Genomic DNA, 21,532 nt, shown 5'->3' with positions numbered 1-21,532 from the left:
TCATGATGCTTACTCGACGTAATAAACTTTAATTTGATGCAGTGTGAAAAAAATGCACAGAAATAAATTATTTTTCAAGAATAATTAAATAGATTCAATATCTTTTTTCAACAGAACTGCAGACTGCACAGATGGTATCTTCCCAAAGGAAAAAGTACTGTAACGTTCACAAGAACCAGACGGTCGGGGTCTCAGTTTGTCCGTTTATTTGGCACATAAGCCAGCGGGTTGTTAACTCAGGGGGAAGCGCTCTCGAACTACACCTCTCTTCAGCCTGGCACACACACAGAACAACCAGGTCCCACCCACCCCTTCCTGTACACCACAACCAAACATGAATCTTAAAGGAACAACAACAGTGTGCAGAGATCACCAACATGTCACTGTACAATAACACTTAACCATCGTTACACTGCCCCCCCAGCAATAAGTTCCTCGTCCCCGAGGGAACGACACAGTCTCTGAGGCGGGGTGGTAGCCTACGTTCCCTCCTTGACCTCCTGAGCCCCTGAGGTGGACGCGGAGCTTCGGGGCTTTGGGGTGGAGAGTCCGAGGGAGGGGAACGCAGCCCCGGTCGGGGGTCCCTCTGAGCAGGGTCACGGACGCTCTGTACACGTCCCTCTGGAAAGGAGGGGAGGGACTGCCCTCTGTAGGGGGCCATCCGGTCTCTGTGCAGCGCTACTATCCTCCCCCTAGGAGGCAACTGCACCCTGTAAACAACCTCCCCTACTCGCTCTAGGACGCTGCAAGGCCCCACCCAGCTGCTATCCAGTTTAGGACACCATCCCTTCTTCCTCTTTGGGCTGTAGACCCACACCAGCTCCCCAGCATGGAAGTGCCTCCCCTTAGTGGTGATGTCGTAATTCCTCTTTTGGCGCAGGCCTGCCTTCGCCAGCTGCTCTCGGGCGTAGGAATGTGCAGAATCCAGCCGGTCCTGCAGCTTCCTTGCGTAGTCCCGGCCCGGTGGTGCCTCTGGCGCGTCCGGGGGCTTCCCAAAAGCCAACTCTGCAGGAGTTCTCAGCTCTCTCCCTAACATGAGCAGGGCAGGCGTACATTGGGTGGAGTCCTGTACTGCCGACCTGTAGGCCATGAGGGTAAGGGGAAGATGGTAATCCCAGTCCCGTTGGTGTTCTGAGGTAAGGATGGCTAGCTGCTGGGCCAGCGTCCTGTTAAACCTTTCCACCAGCCCATCGCTTTGGGGGTGAAGTGGGGTGGTGCGGGTTTTCTTAGTCCCAAGGCGTTCACACATGGCAGCAAATACCTTGGACTCAAAGTTACGCCCCTGGTCACTGTGGAGGGTCTCTGCTGTTCCAAAGCGGCTGAACATCCCCTCCACTAATACATCAGCGACCGTCTCAGCCTCCTGATCTGGGATGGCGTATGCTTCCGGCCACTTGGTAAAATAGTCCATGGCCACAAGAACATAGCGGTTTCCTCTGTCTGTGCGAGGAAATGGGCCCATGACGTCCACAGCTACTCGCTCCATTGGGGCTCCTGCTGGTTGCTGCTGAAGCTGAGCCCGGGACTGGTCCTGTGGCCCTTTGTGTGAGGAACATGCATCACAGCTGCGGCAAAAGTCCTCCACGTCCCTCCGCTGTTGACCCCAGTAATAGCCCTGGCGGAGGCGGCGGAGAGTCTTGGAGACCCCAAAGTGGCCGGAGCCAGTGCTCCCATGGCAGGCTTCCAGCACAGCTGACCTCAGCGACCTTGGCACCACAACCTGCCACCTCTCCTCCCCCGTGGCAGGATCCTTCCAGGCACGCTCCAACACCCCCTCCTTCAGCCTGAGAGCTGCAAACTTGGCCCATAGCCCCCTGGTACAGATGGAAAACCCAGTGACCTCATCCCAAAGGGGTTGCTCCCCCTTCTCCAGCCACTGCAGGACCGGCAGCAGGTCCGTGTCTTGTTCCTGCCGTGCCCTCCACTCCGCTGCATCCACCATCAGAAGAGCCCTGCAGGCGAGCTGTGCTGCTCCGTCTATTGTCGTGAGTTCCCGCTCTATTTCCTCTCGCTTCTCACAGTAACGGCAGCCAGCTGCAGCACATGGGCGACGAGAGAGGGCGTCTGCGTTAGAATGGTGCGTCCCTGCTCTGTACTCCACAGTGAAATTGAAGGCTTGGAGCTCCTCCAGCCAGCGAGCCACCTGTCCCTCTGGCTCCCTGAAAGACATCAGCCACTGAAGGGCAGCATGATCAGTTCTGATAACAAATGCTGTGCCGCACAGGTAGTACTTAAAGTGTCTCACCCCCGCCACCACAGCCAACAGCTCTCGTCGTGTGACACAGTAGCGCCGCTCACTCCTGTTCAGGACCCGGCTGAAGTACGCCACCACCTTCTCCCCTTCCGGCCCAACCTGCGACAACACCGCTCCCAGCCCCACATTACTTGCGTCAGTGTCCAGGACAAAAGGCAGGGCGGGGTCAGGGGGGGCAAGGACTGGAGACTCTGTCAGCGATCTGCGGAGGGTGTCGAACGCCTGCTGACAGTCCCGGGTCCAGATGAAGTCACGGTCCTTCTGCAGCAGGTGGAAGAGTGGTGCGGCTATGGAGGAAAAGCCCTTCACAAACCTCCTGTAATAAGACGCCAGTCCTAGGAAGCTTTTGAGCTGTTTCTGGTCTGCTGGTGTGGGCCACTCGGTAATGGTGTGAATTTTTTCCTCCAACGTGCTGATGCCCTCACGACCCAGCTTGTGGCCCAGAAACTCCACCTCCCTCCTCATGAAGTGGCACTTGTCGGGGTGCAGCTTCAGGCCTGCAGCTGCCACCCTCTCCAACACTTGTCTCAGGGCATCCAGGGCAGCATCAAAGGAGCTCCCGTGCACTAGAAGGTCATCCAGGTAAACCAGACACCGTTGCCGTGGGACGCCAGCCAGCACACTGTCCATAAGCCTCTCGAAGGTCGCAGGAGCATTGCAAAGACCAAAGCTCAGGACTTTGAACTGCCATAGTCCCCTGTTAGTGCAGAAGGCTGTCTTCGGTCTGGATTCCGGGGACAGTGGCACCTGCCAGTAGCCACTCCGCAGGTCCAGGGTGGAGAACCAGGAGGACCCGGCTACTAAGTCGAGAGACTCATCAATCCTGGGAAGGGGGTAAGAGTCCTTCGTCACTTTGTTGAGTGGTCTGTAGTCCACACAGAAACGCATCCTAGGACTTTTTTTCTTAGGCACCATCACCACCGCGGAGGCCCACGGGCTATCAGATGGCTCTATGATGCCCGCCTTCATCATTTCACACAACTCTCTGTCCGCAGCCTCCTGATGAGCCAGGGGCAGGCGGCGTGGGCGCACTTTAATAGGCTGGGCATCCCCGGTCTCAATGACGTGCTCTACCAAGTGTGTCAAGCCAACATCACTTTCTTTCAGGGCAAAAATGTCACTAAACTCTTTTAGTACCTGCCATAGACTCTCTTGCTGCTGTGGAGTCAGCCCCTCACAGTTCTTTGACCAGATACTCCTCACTGCTAAGAGCCTCTCCTCCTCCGCTCGCTGTTCTGCTGGCGGGTCTGCAGCGGTCTCTGCGGTGGAGGTGGACGCCGCGGCAGATGCTGTGCAGACCGGGGGAGGAATAAGCGGCACCTTCTTCCCATCAGGGGTTACGAGGAAGCCTTTGCCTAAGTCCAGTACACCGCCAATGGCTCGTAAAAAATCCAGCCCAAGGATGCAGGCGTCCTGCACGTCAGCCACCCAGGCAGCATAAGACACACCGAGGTCCCCCACCTTGAACTGGAACACTCCCCTCCCTCTCATTGGGGCCAGATCACCGGTCACAGTCTTAAGTTGCACATTAGTCGGTTGCACAGCAGCTCCGGTTGGGACAATATCGGGTCGGACCAGCGTTGCATTGGACCCCGTGTCCAGCAGGGCCGTACAGGACACCCCCGCGATCGTCACTGGAACATGGCAAAAGCCGCCAACCTGGGTCCAGCCCACAGCGATGGCCGCACCGGGTGGAGGTGGCGGTGGTGTGGGGATGTCGTTCTCCCAGGCCCGTGTACTCCCGCCTACACGGGCCCGTGGGCGTTTCCCTGAACCGCTGCAAGCTTGGGGCACTGCCTGATGAGGTGTCCGGGTTGTCCACATCCCCAGCAGCTCTGTGGTCGGCGGTGTGGGCCAGCCCGAGGGGAAGGCGACTGCAGCGAAGCCGCCTGCACCAAACTGCACAAGCCCGCTGGCGTCTCCATCTGTTCCACAGGTGCTGACACAGCCCTCACCACGTGTGCGTCATCAGCGCCCCCAGAGGATCCTGCAAGCATCTCCCTCTCCAACGCTAGCTCCAGGGCTGCACTGAGTGTGGCTGGCCGAGCAAGCTGAGTTTGCATACGGAGCTCTTTAGGGCTCAGGGCCTGCAGGAACTGGTCCCGAGCTAACTCCGCTTGCACTGATGGTGGCATGCTGTCATACGCCCTCCGGCAAAGGCACTCGATTTCATGGGCCAAAATGCGGAGGGGCTCGCCTGGCAATCTGCGTCTGTTGTGGAACTCCGACCTCAGCAGCACTGGTTGGTTATACTGCCCGAAGCGCCTCTGAAGTGCTCCGACCAGAGCGTTATAATCTCCCCTCTGCTCCTCGGTCAGCAGCAGCAGGCATGCAGCTGCATCCTCACACAGACACAAAGCCAGTTGGAGAGCTTTATGTTCCTCAGACCAGCCAGCTGCAACAGCTAACAGCTCGAACTGTGCGATAAACACTTCCCATGGCGTCTTGCCGCTGAACTTAGGCGTTTTTATATTCGCTGCAGCTTGCTGGGCGCCGCCATGTTTGTTTACATCACGTGACGGCGCGCCAAGCGAGGTCGACTCCTTCCCGCCGGAATCGCGGCCGCTGTGCGAACAGTTCCCGAGCCTAGTCAAACCTGGAGAAAATCCAGCCTCGGCAGACAGCTGCAGCGCCGTTTCCCTCACTCCATGGGCGGGCGAGCGCGGACGAACCTCCCTCTCCTCCGTCTCCTTCTTAATCTTGCCCGGCAACATCCTCGTCTCGTAACGGCAAGCGTCGCCAGCAACAGGGTGTCGGGCGTTCTGGGGTTCTTTTTTCTTTCTTCACTTCTGACACCAATGTAACGTTCACAAGAACCAGACGGTCGGGGTCTCAGTTTGTCCGTTTATTTGGCACATAAGCCAGCGGGTTGTTAACTCAGGGGGAAGCGCTCTCGAACTACACCTCTCTTCAGCCTGGCACACACACAGAACAACCAGGTCCCACCCACCCCTTCCTGTACACCACAACCAAACATGAATCTTAAAGGAACAACAGCAGTGTGCAGAGATCACCAACATGTCACTGTACAATAACACTTAACCATCGTTACACTACTATAGCTTACTAGGGTATATTAGACTTAACAGTTACTATATACAGTAATGGACTTCTATACATTTTACATAAGATTAAAACTTTGGGTGTAAGATTCGGATAATTTTTTTATTAAAAGCTGGACATTTTAAATGAGAATAAGAAAGAAAAGTATGTCTTTGTGCCCCCTTTTCCCTGTTCATGCCCTATCGGCCCCCCTGGCTAAACTTTGCTAGATCCACCCCTGCACAGTTACCATCCCTCAGCTACATAGAAAAAGATCCTGGTGTAGAAAGTAATATTAAATAAATTCTAACAACAGCTTATCAAGCTTAAACGTGCTTCTGTTGTTCAGCCGCTGGTTTCCTCTTTTTGGCACGAAGTGAGCCAAAAACAAACAAGAGAGACGGACTGGCGACAGAAAAGCCGATCAGCTGATCATTGATCAGTTTCATGATTGAAGTAGCAGCAGGAGAGGGAGGGGGAGTTCAAGTTTTATCTCCTTAGTCAATCCGATTATTAAGTGATGACGTGACGAATCCTACTTCCGGGCCTAAAGTAGTCTGCATATGGCTTTTGTGTGATTCTGTTCTGATTGATTTAATATGTTGCTTGTCTCTTTGAGATTGTCATTGTTATTGTTGTAAATAAAGTTCATTTAAAAAAAAATATGGCTTTTGTGTTGTTAACATGTTTAATGTTTTGTATTTTCTTCTATTTGATCTCCAAAAGCTCCTAAAACAGTCAGTGATCACTGTTGACCTCCCTCAGCTTTTATTACCGCTAATCATTTATTTAAGCTCAGTTTTTAAAACCTTAGGATGTAACTACAGCCCAGCCCATGCAGCAGTATATGAATGACTAACCTCGTATTGTGGATGGATTATCTCAGTTGTTCTCCTGGCTGAAGTTTGGTCCTTTTACAGCATCCTGCCATGTGATTACATTTGTTCCTGACCACCGAGAACACTCACGCTAACTTTTATCGAGTGGAAAAAAAGTTAGCGTGTTTATATTATGCTAACATAGCTGTGTCGCTAGCGGTCACGTAGCAAATCATTATATACCAGCTAGCCCAACTTCAGTAACCCTACAAACGTCACTGCTGTTTAGTTTCTGTCTTCATTTATGCTGGAAGTGATAAGAAAGCTGTATGTTTTAATTTGTTTCCAAAACCCCGCAGGCAGGACATGCTATATTGTATTTAGATAGAAGCTAGCGAGCTAACTCCCTGCTAACTTCTAACTCCGTTAAATGTCATAAATTCCGTTTTCATGGATGCCTGGATGTTAAACTCAATTGTTACACCTGGTAGAGCAGAACGCTGATCATTTTATTAAAGATGAAAGACTTTAGACAGTTTTTCAACTCTCAGTAATGCCACAGTGATCGTTTGATATATGGACCTGCAGCGGAGTTTAGGTCCAGACACGGCTAGTGACGTCAGACTGAACAATCGGATAGAATATTTTACTGAAGGTCTCGGGAATCATCATGGCGGCTTTTGGCAAATGTTAGGTGAGCCTTTTTGTTCTTTTTTTCCTTCGAGTTCGGCCATGGGTGCCATTTTTTCCCAGCCCACTTCCTATTATTAAATCATAACCTTTAACTGAAGGAAGTGAGACCCACAGTTCTATGTTGTTCTGGGGTGTTTTGTGGCCTGTCATTGCATTCTTGGCTCATGTTTGTTACTCCACTCCTGAGAATGTTTGTCACCATTCTAGGTTTTACCCATTTGTGGATAATGTACTGTGTGTGGCTAGTGAAATTGAACTCAGCTTCCAAAAACAAATGCAGTTAATTACAGTTAATACATCATTAAACAAAATAGTGCAATTACTTTTTTGGATAAGGCTCAGGAGAGTTGGATAGCTTTTTTGCCCTAATAAATGCATTTTGTAATCTAATCCGAAGAATTTGTGTGTGAAACGTGCAAAAAAAAAAAAAAAAAAAAAAACTGCGACCAAGGAGGCAGCAAATACTTTTTCATGGCACTGGAGCTGCTGCCAGTGTTGAATCAGGAAACATGAACTATGGTTCCAGACCAGACTAGTGTTGGTGGAAAACGGAAGCTGAATGAGTTACGATGGCACATTTATAACCACAGTTATTGGTCAGCTGCACTTGGGTGTGATCAAGTTCATACTGAAACCAGAGGATATGTGTCATCTGCTTTTCCACTGCAAGGAGCCGCAGATCGAAACGTGCTTAAGAGCCAGGAGGAAACCAAAGAACCACGATACACACAGAGTTCATTTATTAGTTTGTGACAATGTACTGGGACATTTTCTGATACACCTCCTGTAGTCTTCATTACATGACATGTACAATGTCTGACAGCTCAGCAGCAGCATTTGCAGTCTGCCTATTACCACCTGTGCTCACATTTTAGCAACAGATATCAACCCTTCACTTATGTGTAACCTAAGGCCATGGAGCTCCACCCTAATGATGGACAATTTAGAACATAAAGAGTTACGTACATGACAGTACTGTGCAAAAACTAAGCCACCGACCTGCCCACCCACCAAATTTCGCAAAACACAAAGGTCCTTGAAAAGCATTCACAGATCACAGAGATCTGTATGCAAGGGGAGCTTAAATATCAACCATTTTCTGCAGGATTTACATTTACAGACTCACTCACATGCTAACGTTAGCTGGGGAAGGACACTATCAAAGAAAATGTTGTACTTCTTTGTGCTTTTATTGTAAACCTGGTGACTTGGGCAATGGACATTTTATAATGCGGCAAAGAAATCCTGTTCAGAGGACTCAACTCGATGCCAAGAAAATGAGAATACAAATGCATAGAAACCGAACATTTTTAAACTGAAACCAAACATAACTGCATACTCCATCATTATGACCACATCACACTCTTTCACCGCCTGTTTCGGAGGACAGGAAATTGATTTTCCAAGCACATTAAAAAAGCCCAACCTTGTCTACGTTTTAATTTTGTCTTCAGCACAAAGAACAGGGACACAATCCTTGGAATTAATTCAGTAGTTTGGTTAATTTCTATAATAAATTAAGTACTCTGCTCCCACTCCACAGAGACAGTGGCTTTCATTACAAATAACTGCAGTGGTAAAGAGGATGCACATAAAGCAAATCAGATACTTTACATTCACATAATTACAACTGCATGTGGTCCTCCTGTCTCTGGTCTGATTAGGAAGTGCAAATGTCTCGTGTGTATTTATGGTTTGTTAACTGGTCTACTTGTGCTTTGGCCAATAATGTGACATCTCACTGAATAAGAAGTCAAGACCTTAACAACAAAACTCTACCACAGCCCATTACATCAGCACACACTGCACTTCCTTTAGTCATGTCTGTGTTGGTGGTAAACACTGGTTAACAGAGCCCTTATGCTGCCTGACAAAACAAACAGATTTCACAAAGTCACCGGACAGTGAATCCACCGAGCTACTGATCTCATTTTTCTCAGGAAACGTCTGTACAGAGACGACTCAAGGCCCGTCTGAGAACAGGCCTCTGGTACATGTGCAGAATAAATCGTAAGTTAGCAGTCCAAAGTCTGATGTCCATCTCTGGCAGTCTTAAAATCACATATCTGTTTCTGCAACAGTTCTTCTGCAGCAGTTTTGACAGAGAGGCATATGGCAGCATTTCTGAAGGATTCAGAAGTCCTCTCTCCTCCGTCCTGCAGCGTGGCGTTACAGTAATCAGGTGAGAGCAGTCCTGCAGTCTCTCTCAGGCTCATTCCAATCACCGCGCCCAAAGTTAAGGAGGAAGGTGCGTGTATCGCAAATTTAAAACCAGACCTTGATAAAGTTTCTGAACCGTAACGATGAATCCACCATCCATTGCCTTCGATGTCCCGTTACAACGCCCCTGTGCATTCCACCGCCCTCTGTCGTCTTTCCTCAGTCCTGCTTGTCCATACCACAAAAAACCCTTCATTCTTCCAGTCCTTTCCCAGATGTAATCCTGTCCAGCAGGCCAACTGAGGAAATTGTGCACACACAAATAGACAAACACTTACGTACACCCACACAGAATTCATTGTACATCTTTAACATAATCACTGCTTTTATAATCGCCATCTTACTAATCCAGGATACAGCAAAGATGGAAGTGTTTTGTGTATTTTCATTTTTATGCATAATTCATGTCCATGTTTGTGTGAGCGTATACATGTGTTTGTGCGTGTCCGGTTTAGTCCAAAGGGGTTTCGTGTCAGTTGGTCTCGTAGGAGGAAAGCAGTGCAGCATCCACAGGCTCCATGCACGAGGGGCAAGTGAAGGATCTCATCAGCCAGTCATCGATACAGTCCATGTGGTAGATGTGCATGCAGGGCAGGAACCGGATCGGGTCTCCGTAGACAAAGTCCATCATACAGATGACACACCTGCAATGGTGAACAACATTTGTCTTATTAAAAACACACTAGTCATTGGTTGAACAGCACAACTACACAGGAAACAACAAAACAAGTAAAAAACAAAAAATACACAGACAGACCTTCAACTATGATAAATGATTACTTCTCAATTTAAAGGCACATCCCTGGAATTTGGAATAAAATAAAATGCAGAATAAATAATATGACATTTTTGAGATAAAAAAATAATTATTTAATTCAAAACATTTGATCTAAAAGATTCATCTCTCAGTCAGAACATGCTATATCAGGTGGAAGCTAGCGAGCTAACTTCCTGCTAACTTCTAACTCAGTTAAATTTAATAAATGCTGTTTTCATGGATGCCTGGATGTTAAACTTCATTGTTACACCTGGTAAAGCAGCAAAGCTGATCATTTTATTAAAGATGAAAGACTTTAGACAGTTTAAACTCTCAGTGATGCTGCAGTGTTCGTTTGACTTTGGGACCTGAAGTTGACAGAGCTCCAGATCCAGGTGACCGCAAGTCAAAATGTCAACCTGTCTATGTCCCGCAGCAGCCTGGATTCAGTTTGAATATTGCTATGAACTGATAATGATCGGTTTATGCCTTTTATTCACTGTAACATATAATTTTTGGGTGACGGCACAAAGACAGAGGAGGACAGAGAGCAAAAGGAAACAGGTAAGAGTGGACATGTGATCAAATTCACCAAAAATGATAAAGCTGCAGCTTCTGTTTCACTCACATTCACTGATTCATTCATTCATTTGAGATAACTAAGCAGTGTGCTGTACTGTTGTCGATGCTCTTATAATAATTATTATAAGATTATATCTTTGTCATTTTCTAGTTTCTAGTCAAGTGAGGAGGATGGAGAGAGAGGATCTACTGCAGTGTCTGTTCTTAGACACTACAATAGGTCATCCAACTGCCGTATTTTTCAGACTAAGGCACAATTAAAATCCTTTAATTTCCTCAAAAATTGACAGTGCGCCTTATGGTCCAAAAAATACGGTAATTATGTTGCTTTTGAAGGTAAAACTAATGTTTATCCAACTGAATTGAGGTTTGCAAATGTCAAAAGGGCTGATTACAGTCGCAAACAGCACATTGCATTAATATTAATTACAAGGCACTGCTGAGATTATGATTGGCAGCTGAGCCCCCCTAAAAGTTTGAAACTGGAACTGCCCCTGATAATAATTACAGGACAGTCTGGGCAATGAGAGCGCGTTCTGTCATTTTACACGTATTCTTACAATTTAAATGCTCACGCTGACAGGCTTTAGTTTACTATAGCAGCATTTCTTTATCACGTAGAAAAACAGAGACATACTGTTGAAATTGCAGTTATCATATTCAGATATCTAAATGTGTAGTAAGACTTCTTTACACTGGGTTCCACTTTAACTAAGGCGACCACATGCCACACAGCTGGAGTGCAGCGGCCAGATTTGAGTCCAACCCACAACCACTCGCTGCATGACTTCCCCTCGCTCTCTCCCAGCGTTGCTGTAATTTGACTGCTGCACTAACCAATGACAGAAAAAACTCCTTTGCACAGACAGAAAGGAGAGTTTTACTTATCCAACCCACCTAAAATCAAAGTGGGCGGCTCCCCCCAAAAATATCAAGGTTTGTGCTGTACTGTAACTACACATCTCTGTATCAAAGCAATGTTTTCATGCTAATAACAAGAATTTATTATATTCTGAATTTTACTGGAATGTGCCAACATGAAGCTGTGTGGAAAACCAAGCAGTAACTCAGTGAATAAACTCCTGTTTGAAACGTATGTAACGCTTGAATTCTGCAGTGAAGCAGTATTTGTGTTTGCCCACTCAGAGCTTCTACTCACTCTCTGATCTTCTTCTCGGATCCATCCCTTCCCGGGTCATACACGCCCTTTGGGAGGTGCTGGATAAGCCCGATGCGTTGAGCGATTCGGATCTGCTCCTCTTCGGTCAGCTGAGTGACCAGTCGGGTTTGGCTGGGCGTCGGATGGTAGACAGGCACATGGATTTGCTCCTGCAGGAAGAAAAGAGACAACATAAAGAGGCTTAACACTGTTGAGTAAGTCTACTTTACAAAATCTGTAACATGAAAGCTGTGGCAGGGGAAGAATTGATGAGAAACACTAAGTACAAACGTCTGAAAAATACACCTCAAAGTTGGCCTTTAAAAAAAAAAAAAAAAGTATTGTTTGAGAGGATATCGTCACCGAATCTCTCAGCAGGCTATATCTGTGCTGGATTTACTTTAACAAAGGAAGATTTGGGCCTTCTCACTTTCAAAAAGGAAAGAAGAAAAACTCCTGATTATGGCACAAACTTATTATGTGAGCCGGGACATAAAAATAAACTCTGCCAGTACAACACTGATGAGGCTTATCACATAAAATCCCTCAGCTTAACAAGCAGACGGGTTCATTCACTTTAGTCCTCTACAAAATCAAAGTACTCGAGTGCAACAATCTCACAATCCAACAAACTCTCCTAATATATAACTGTCAGTGTCGAGAAGCCGGCCCAAAATAAGACTCACATCCTCACAATATCCATCGTCAGTATCTAAAGCAGTCTATTAGGCCTGGATGTCTGGACATGCTGTAAGCTAATGATTTCAGGCAGTAGATGGTAGTGTTTCCCCACACCCATAAGCCACTGCAGCCGATACCAACATGCGATGGGAAATCTTACTGTTGTTCTAGTTCACGTCATTAAAAGTAACTTTATTTATTTAACAGTATTTCTAACTGATGCACATTTTCCTAACAAATAAGGATCCCAGCAGGAAACAAATCCATTTGGGTTTTGAGCATTAACTGTTTTTTTTAAATGCCAATTTAAAGCAGCTCATATTTCTAGCTCAATAATTTTCTGACTCAAACATCAAAGCAGCCTCAGTCGAGAGAAGTGTGAAATGAAAAGTCTGTCATTATGTCTGGGATGGGTTTCTTTTCTTGTCTTTGGTTTTTTTAAACACTGGCCTGGAAAACCACATAAGTGAAAGATTCATGTGTCATCAAAGTAACAGCGAGTCAAAGTGAACGGGTTTCAGTATTAAAGAGTCAAAGCAAACATGAGAGGCACAATATCGTCACACCAAAGCATGCACTGTATTCTGACTGTCCTTACAGTGTAATATAATGTTATTTTCTGACAGTGATGTTACTTCATTTCCTGTTCCAGCGTCAGTCACATCAAACTACGAGCTGCACACAATCACGTTTGTGTAGATTGAGAAACCCTCAGCATATCTGAATACCTCCACAAACAGACACAACCACAGTACCATAAATTCACCATTAGAAGCTCGGAGCAGACCCGAGTTAGCCATCTGAATGTGCCGGGTTCAGAGTGACAACACTCCTGAACTCTGAGGCATCTGAAACGCAGCATAACCGTGCAGCCTTCTTACTCAGCTCTGAGTTTATCCTGACAACACAATATTTCAGAAAATATTTATATAAAGACTTTCAAGCTTTAAACCAAACCAACCAGCCACAAAGCAAATCACGGCCAGAACAAAATGTGTTCAGGATCAAAAACTAAAACAAAACAAAAAACCTTTGAAAATCCTTTTTATTGCTGCAGTGTTGTTAAAACTGAACAGAAAGAGATTTTGTAGTTCATGTTGTGTGTGTATGTAAATGATAGCTTAGTTATCAGTACTGTACAGTTGTTCCTGACCTCAATCACCGCTCTACCAGTTTCTGACATTTGCATGGTAACAGCGATCTCCACCAATCAGGAATATCGCTGTTTAAATTCAGGATTGTGGGTAGTGTAGTGTCTTTCTGTCACAATGTGAATCAAACAAACCACGATTGGTATCATACAAAGCTGTGGTTTCTACAGGTTTCACAGTTTTGTCCTTCATGCTTCATGACTTTCTTAATGACATTGCCCACTGTGCTGTCTATTTCTTTTCATATGTAGTCCACCCAATTAAAATCACAGCTGGAAAGTGGACGACAACATATTCGATTAAACAGATGATGCCTGGAAAAGGCCTCTGTAAGAAGTCAAAGAAGTGTCAAAGGTATTGTAACTGTACCTTCAGGGGCGAGATTGCTTTTTTGTTTTGTGTTTAAGCATGAGAGGTGACACACAGACACACACAAGCAGTCTACTTTTTAATTTGTTTGAAATGCTATCTTTTAAAGCTAAAGAGTTTTAATGGGACAGATGGAGATGCTAGCTAGCCTCTCAGTCTCTCAGCAACATTTAACCCATGAGTCAGCATAATTTTAGCAGTCGAGGCTGTCTGTTCCTCCTCTGACAGCCATTTTTTTAGCCAACTCTAAAAGCCAGGCAGCGATAATAAAAGCTGCAGACGGGGCCTCTTGGGGAGGGGGGGGGAGCAGCAGCTGCACTGTGTGTGTTTAGGGTCCTCAACTGTGCAATGGTCAGCAGTGTAATTGTTGTCATATGTCAGCTGGGCTGACAACTGTTTATTAAGTGACCTCAGTGGTACCAAAAGGGTGAAAGGGGAACTAATGAGGGGGGTGGACCTTGGTTCTCTCTGCCAAGCATGCTGTAGGTTGCTGAGCCAAGCACACAGCAGCTACAGCAGCGACTGTCAGCCTGCCAGGCTCAGGCTGCTAATGGTGAGCGGGAATCAAGGTGATGGTAGCAAGTAGGGGAAGCAGATGCACACAATAAGTGGAAGGTTTCCAAAAGAAATCAGCTGGGGGGTGACTATCTGCATCCTGCATCAAGCTGTAAGGGAAGCAACACCTGAAACATGAAGCGTTCGCAGTCTCTGAAATCTTAGCTCTTCTTCTGAGCCCTGCAAAGTAACAAAATCTCTGAACGAGACCTGCAGACACTTGCACACAACGCAGGGCAGCATGCACACCGGCAGCAAGAACAATAACGGGGGCCGAATGATGCGCGTTAGCATCACAGGATGTGTTTTGTGGTGCGATAACAGGACAAGACTCAAAGTGTGCCAACACCGGTAAATGATCTCATCAAAGCAGGAAGTTGATCCACCGATGCTGGCCAATGATATTATAACTAATATTAAACACATCCCCAAAAAAGAAAAAGAAAAACCTGGATGTTAATTCTTATAAATGATGTCCCCATTAGTGTAAAAAAGGGATGAAAAAGCAGTTTTTCTGCAAAAATTGCCCCAGTCAGCTTGACACGTCTGGTTTCTAAAGACAAGCACGTTCAAGGCAAAAATACTCAGCTTGAGGCTTTAATAGGTGATGTCATGTTGGCGACACCCAACTTTAAACACATAGTTTGTACCACAATTTAAAGTCCTGCATGAACATTAGTTATGCCTCTGTAATATACTAATCAAACCCCCCCGAGCCATCTGATCATCATTACTTGTAGCTCGGCTCTCAGTTTTCAGTCCGAGGAAAATGAGAACTAAACTTTTGGATGAAGTTGTGAAGAGAACAAAAGAATTTACTTGTAGCTGAGTCAGGGCTCTGTGATAAGCTCTGTGTTGGAGGCAAAGCCCACGTCTATGTCACTGACCTGCAGTACAATAACACGCTTGTCAGCGCGGTTTTCTCCACGCCCCCAATGTTTCTGTAACCATATTAGGACAAAATGTAGGCAATCAGAGGCTCCTCCAGTGGGGTTTATTGCCGCCTTCCTTACAAGGCTAAAGATCAACATCATGTAAGAATGAAGTAATGTAACCCTTACCTTTGATTAAGGCCGAGGACCTAAAGTTCAGCTCATTACCATTATCTGGACACAATGAAGAAGTTACACAGTTTTTCCCGTTTTCCTCGACTGCGACACATGCACACTTTTCTTAGCATGTTTGTGAATGTAGTCTGGGACATTACAATATACTTTCAAAAATAAATATACAATATTCTATTACATGCACCGAAATCATTCAGAAAAATACTTTTCAGTTTTCATTTCTTATTTTTTCTCGGCTCCATCACATTTGAAGGCCAATTAGAAAGTGCCACCAAAGCAACCTGGCTGAGCACACTGTGTTTAAAGCAAACTGCTGGCGAGCCCTCTCATCCCAACAGTAATGCAGCTGGTTGATAGACTGTGCTCCTCTTGTGTATCTACTACAGTGAGAGAGCATATTAAAACCTCATCAGGAGAAACTTTATGACTGGTTCTTATGTGACATGTTTCCGATCCTCTTTGACCCTCCTGTGCTGGCAGACTGAAGACAGAAATATCACCTGTATTAGATTTGCAGACAGATGGGTGACAAATTAAAACCTGAGATCGTTGACATCATTTTATACAAAAAACACTAAAATTGATCATAACTCCAACAACAAAGAGGGAAAATTTCAAAGTCTGCAAAGTGTCTCAGCCAATAAGATTTAGCTATGAAACAAGCTGAAAGTAGAATATAGGCCAGACTAAATGTGATCAATAAAAACACTTGTCACTGCTTCTATCAGGATACTCTGGTGTTACAGCCGAGAGTGAACACACATATGCACGCACCCCCCCCTCTAAAACACACAGGGGTGCCTTATCTCCTGTGGTCCAGACCGAGATGAGTCAGCTCCTGTCTCGCCAGCTGCTGTCCAAATCACCACAGTCGACACACACACACACACCGTCTGCTATACGCCCGTCTGCACAAAAATACGCAGGCATAAGCTTACAGCTACAGCCCAATGCTAAGAACACACACTGAACTGCACCTCCCTCTCCTTTGTTTCACAGTTTATAAAAACAACTGACGCAAACACACAATGACTCGTTTTGTTTTGACAAGAATTTTAATGGTATGCTAGGCTAAGTGGCCGGCTCACAGGACTCATGTCCCCTACTTGGCTTTCTAAATCCATCCATCGCCCATCTATAGCCAGTGACAGCACAGACTGCAAATTCTTACATTTGGCCTTTAAAATAATATTATACTAGGAGTATTTCCTTATCCTAAACAATCTGAAATGAGGTAAATATAAGGAAATTTAATGGGTGTGGGACAATTTATACTTTAATGTATCCTTTTCCAATACTGCTCCAAACAATTTGACTCAGTAGCGTCACTACTTCATAACTATTTCTGGTGGCAGTTGAAAGAATGAGGGAAGTATACAGGAGTTGCAGAGATTAAGAAACTCACAGCGGAAGGAGGAGGGCAAGCAAATGCATCCACCCATTTTCTGCTACTCATCCAGAGTCAGGTCACAGGGGCAGCAGCCTAGACAAAGAAACCCAGACCTCCCTCTCTCAACCACCTCCTACAGCTCATCCGGGGGAGCACAGGGACGTTCTTAAGACACCCAAGAGACACAATTTCTGTAGCATGTCCTGGGTTCAACCTGGGGCCTCCTCCCAGAAGGAAATGCCTGGAACACCTCACCCAGGAGGCATCCTAGCCAGATGCCAGAAAGACCTCAACTGGCTCTACTCCAAGCGCTTCACAAATGACTGAACTCGTCACCTTAATTCTAAGGAAGAGGGCAGGCTCTTCCTAGAAAGCTCATTTTCACCGTTTGTATCCTCAACCTCGTTCTTCCAATCACTACCTTGCTTGTGACCATAGGTGAGGATATGGATGTAGCTCATCTGCTTTGCTTTTATGTCCAGCTCTCTTCATCACAATGGACTGATACCACATCCACATCGCTGCATATGCAACCCCAATCCGTCAATCCCCCATTCCAGTCACTCGAGAACAAGACCCGAAAATACTTAAACTCCTCCACTTAGGGGACTGACTTGTCCCTGACCCAAAGTGGAGACTCCAGTCTTTTCTATCTGAGAACCATGGACTTTGAGGTGTTAACTCTCATTCCAGCCACACTCGGCGAGATCCTGATACACCAAAGTGTAAGCCTTCCATCACTTAGTGCTGTTCATAAATATTTTCAGTTGGATGTAATGCAGGATAAAAGTTTTTTATTTTTCACCTGTGGCCTGAGTGTCTGTGGAGAAGCAGGGACTGGTGAGATTTGGCCTGTATGTCGTATTCTGCACCCTTCTTGCAGCTGTAAATAAACGCTGATTAGTGCATCCAATAGCACTCTTCCTCTCACCTCTCAATCATGGCCCATGTCTGCCCCTCCATGAGCTTGGCTCATCCATCAGCCTCTTCATGTTAAACTTAAATTGTTCCTCCCCGCTATTGCCAAATGTTTGCTAACAAGGATCACCGGATCCCTGGATTTCTAACTATAATTTTATACACAAACACTAAATGACTGAGCATGTTTTGGATCAAAACTTACAAACAAAATCTAACTGAGTCACCTGACAAAGGTCAAGTACAAGTGACAATGTTTTTGGAATGTAATTTAAAGGAAATGTGTAACGTCCCACCAAGAGAGCTCGAGGCACTTGTGAAATTGCTAAAATAGAGTGAATTTGTTCTTGTGACATGTGGTGGGTCAACATCTTACTAAATAGTATTTGGGGTTTTGTTTGTTTGTTTTTATGTTGTTGTTTTGTTTTTTTATCGGGGGTCCATCTGTATGTGTAATGTAACAATTATAAAAATTAATCCCACCATTCCTCTTTACAAGGATTTTGCAAAAATTAGCCACAACATTATACCTGAGAGGTAACTTGAGAAAGAGAGGAGTCGGAATAAAAACTAACAAAAAAACCAAAATTCCCTGAAAAAGGATTATAATAGTATCTTATCCATTTCATGGTTCTCTATAGCATCTATGTGAAGTGTCCACATATGGAGTTATGAATGTCAGATCTGTGCACTGTCTTCATAAGCCATGAAGTTATTCAACAGCCCCAAATGCAGGCTGCCAACATACAGTCGACAGAGCCAGTTCTGGACTTTGGATCATGAATGCTCTGTATACAGACAGCAGTGATTTCCAATCAGTTTAACATGCAGACAACCTCACGAGGTTGTTTAGAATCGATGGGGAAACATCTGAAGACAGGTATGCACTTATAAAATGTTGCATTTGTTACAGATGTACTTGGGCACTATTTACAGTTTCCAGGTTGGCTAAACCTCAGGCTAGGTATAACTTAAGCTACAGACAGAAACGAAGTGTTAACGAATCTTAAATTGGAGACAAATCCATTAATCATTTCCTGTTTTTCAATTTAAGGGCTTCAGTGGGCATCCTAACCAAAGTGTGCTGATTAGACTGTTATGTCTCGAGTATGGCCCACATATGAAAATGACAGAAGGCAACACAATTCAACATTTAATTACATTAGAGCCATCAACAACAGTTCCAGTGTGACAGATTGCTTTTCATCGATTAAATAAATCCTTGTCAATGCTTATTTGACAACTACACAAAAGCTTCCCTTTCTGATTCATTTTGTAGCATAAGCACAGCTATAGCTCATATTGTCCTTGATTTGGATTTCACTGTTGCCACTGCCAGCATAAAGTTTTGCACCATGACTTGCAAATCTCACCCTCTGTATGGAGGACAGACCTCCAGGCAGTATCCAGAGTACACATTTGCACTCAGCAGCATGTGAAAGCTTTCACAAATGCAACAAATTAAATTTTAAATGGAGCATTTGGGAGAATTTAATACCCGTTCCACCACAAATTCCCAAAGCGTGTTGATGCCGAACAAAAAACGTGTGGTGAAGGTGCCGATTACTGTGGTCACCAAGGAGAAGCTGGCTGTTCTGAAAGAGTTCTTTATAAGGAGGCTTTAACTAGTTAGTTAACCCTCTTGAGAAACTCTGCCAGTATAAACACACTGCACGCAGACTTGCTGAACAACACTGAAAGCTTAGTGAGAGCTCTTCCAGAGGGCCCCTAGCAAAGATTGTGTGGTTTATTACAACATTCATCATCTATGATAACACAGCTGACTGTGCTGACCTAATTACACACTGGTGTATGCTGGACAGAGCTCACACAAGGACATGAACTGGGGAAAAATACTCAACCTGTCCAAATATAATATTGACCGACTCGGACACAGTGTCTAAGAAACGACAAAGCTTATAAATGAGAGGTTGAATGTGTTTGGGCCAAGTTTCCATGTCCCAATTCTGGTTGTCTGATAGGAAGCTACTTTCCATAGCGGGAAACAGATGCTCTTCATGCAACTCCAAAAGGGAACAGGGTCTTCTCCCAGAAACAAACCAGGGATCTTTAGCTTGTTAGACAAATGTGCTAACCATTAATTTTGGGCAAAAGTAATGGTAATAGCTCCTTTGTTATTTTGTATATTCCCCTCTTTTCTTTTTAACATCTAATGTACAAAATTCATTGTAGTTCTACCAATTAATATGAAGATCTATAAAAAACAAAATTTACCTAAAGATTTCCTGATGAAGCTCAATTAGATTTTCAAATAATGCACCAATAATCAGTGTTCGTGTTTGTATATTCACATTAATTTCAAAAACATTACTTTTCAAGATCCAGCTAGAAAGCCCTTGATGTTAATTTTTCTTTTTAAATGTTAGGACAACTTGGCAAAGTCTCTCCTTTAGGTTTTCACCCCTAATGTGATGAAAATAAAACATGCTTGCCTGAATATAACATTACATTATGTAACATCCTACAACACAAGCTCTCCTTCTGTACCGACCTGATGTCACCTTTAGTTTCCCATGCTTTAGAAAAATCCTTATCTTAAATCTACAGATAAGGCACAGCTTAACCTAGTAACAGCAAACTGTCTGACAAGGCTTACATAACACATACCAGCTGTCTCTTAACATTGAACTTGCTGGTCTGTATTATAGAGAAATTACAAAGGAAAGATAAGTAACACTGTGCATCATATTTACAGTTACAGCATAGCCTGGTCTGTTTGTGGATGATCTAATTCAGGAAATAAGGTCATCATACAAAGTTGTTGCCCTGAAGGAGATTAGTCAAAAGAAGCAGTAAAGTTATGAAAGTCACCAAGTCATAATTCTCCTACACATGGAGAACTGGGCTCTGTTTCAAGTTCACTGTTAATGTGTACCACAGGCCATGACAGATTTATGTGCTGACTTACATGAGCCTAAATGATTTGGTTCAGAGTTTCTGAATGAGCAAGCCGTGCTGCTGTTGTATCAGTGAAGCCTGAATCAAGATATGACTTCAGGGAATTGACGGACAGAGGCAGGACCATCGGACAGAACAAAGCGGATTAGTGTCAATGCTATGAAGGGACAGGGTCACTGAGTCGTTCTGCCGCCCAAGGGTGATGTTGGATCTGTAAACAGCTGATCTTGCCTTCAGCTGCATAAAGGCAGACGTTTTTGGGCCGAGCCCGTCACACATTATCAGACATTGTCCACGCTTCAGGTATTTCATGAATTTTGCTCATGGCAAAACATATCTACGAGCTCATTTTCCCTGAAACTGTTGGTGAAAGTTACCTGATAGGGGGGCGGTGGCTCCTGATCGGGATCAGCACCATCTCCGTAGCTGGCCCGGTCCGACTGAGATTCATGTAGCAAAGAAATGTCATCCGATGTGGGAGATTTCAGACAGTTTCCCATCTCCTCCCTCTTCAATCAAACTCTCCCCTCTGTCGTCTTCGCTTTACTAATTTCAAGGGTCACTTTCACAGACAATGGGAGAGGAGAAAAAGGCGTCGATGGGGCGTTTTTTCCATACACAGCTGATGATTCTCCTTCCCAGACGACAGGAGGGCTGCCCAGTTTAACAACAACAAAACATCGCTCGGCTAGCTGCTAGCCACACAAAGAGCTAGCCTGCTAACACCAGCTAGCATTCGAAAGGGAACATCTAATCGCTTAGCTAAAAATAAATAAATTCGGAGCTGAAACAGCGAGCTAGAATTGTGTTTATTGACGCATCGAAGGGAAGGAAAATTCAATACCCCTCAACGCAAATCACAACGCTAACAGCAATTTTCCTGACGCGGACCTCTATGTCTGAAGGGGACTTTCCAGTTTGCAGACAGCAGCCGAACAACGAAAGCTGGTGATGTAG

General features: G+C 45.2%; 1 protein-coding gene across 2 annotated transcripts; it reads right to left on the bottom strand.

The window, feature by feature from the left end:
* Positions 1-7,525: 7,525 nt before the first annotated feature.
* rnf11b (ring finger protein 11b) lies at positions 7,526-21,519 on the bottom strand. 2 transcript variants are annotated; one of them, XM_004555074.3, is made up of 4 exons: positions 20,953-21,519; positions 11,526-11,695; positions 9,458-9,671; positions 7,526-9,266 (listed from the first exon to the last, which is right to left on the bottom strand). In XM_004555074.3, the coding sequence occupies exons 1-3, from the start codon at positions 21,073-21,075 to the stop codon at positions 9,500-9,502; spliced, it is 465 nt and encodes a 154-aa protein (XP_004555131.1). In that variant the 5' UTR covers positions 21,076-21,519; the 3' UTR covers positions 7,526-9,266; positions 9,458-9,499. The 2 variants fall into 2 exon arrangements, with proteins under 2 accessions (XP_004555131.1, XP_004555130.1); XM_004555073.4 differs by having other exon boundaries at positions 7,526-9,671.
* Between the last annotated feature and the right edge of the window lie 13 nt (positions 21,520-21,532).

The sequence above is a fragment of the Maylandia zebra genome, linkage group LG23, assembly GCF_041146795.1.
Source record: "Maylandia zebra isolate NMK-2024a linkage group LG23, Mzebra_GT3a, whole genome shotgun sequence".
Lineage (NCBI taxonomy): Eukaryota > Metazoa > Chordata > Actinopteri > Cichliformes > Cichlidae > Maylandia > Maylandia zebra.
This window is presented reverse-complemented; position numbering and strand designations above follow the sequence as displayed.

What these genes read in the sequence shown, in the direction of transcription:
- rnf11b (XM_004555073.4), bottom strand. Translation starts at nt 21,075, where the DNA reads ATGGGAAACTGTCTGAAATCTCCCACATCGGATGACATTTCTTTGCTA. An exon ending in AGCCACCGCCCCCCTATCAG is followed by an intron (nt 11,696 to 20,952) that starts GTAACTTTCACC and finishes TTCTTCCTGCAG; the next exon opens with GAGCAAATCCATGTGCCTGT. An exon ending in TCCGAGAAGAAGATCAGAGA is followed by an intron (nt 9,672 to 11,525) that starts GTGAGTAGAAGC and finishes TCACCATTGCAG; the next exon opens with GTGTGTCATCTGTATGATGG.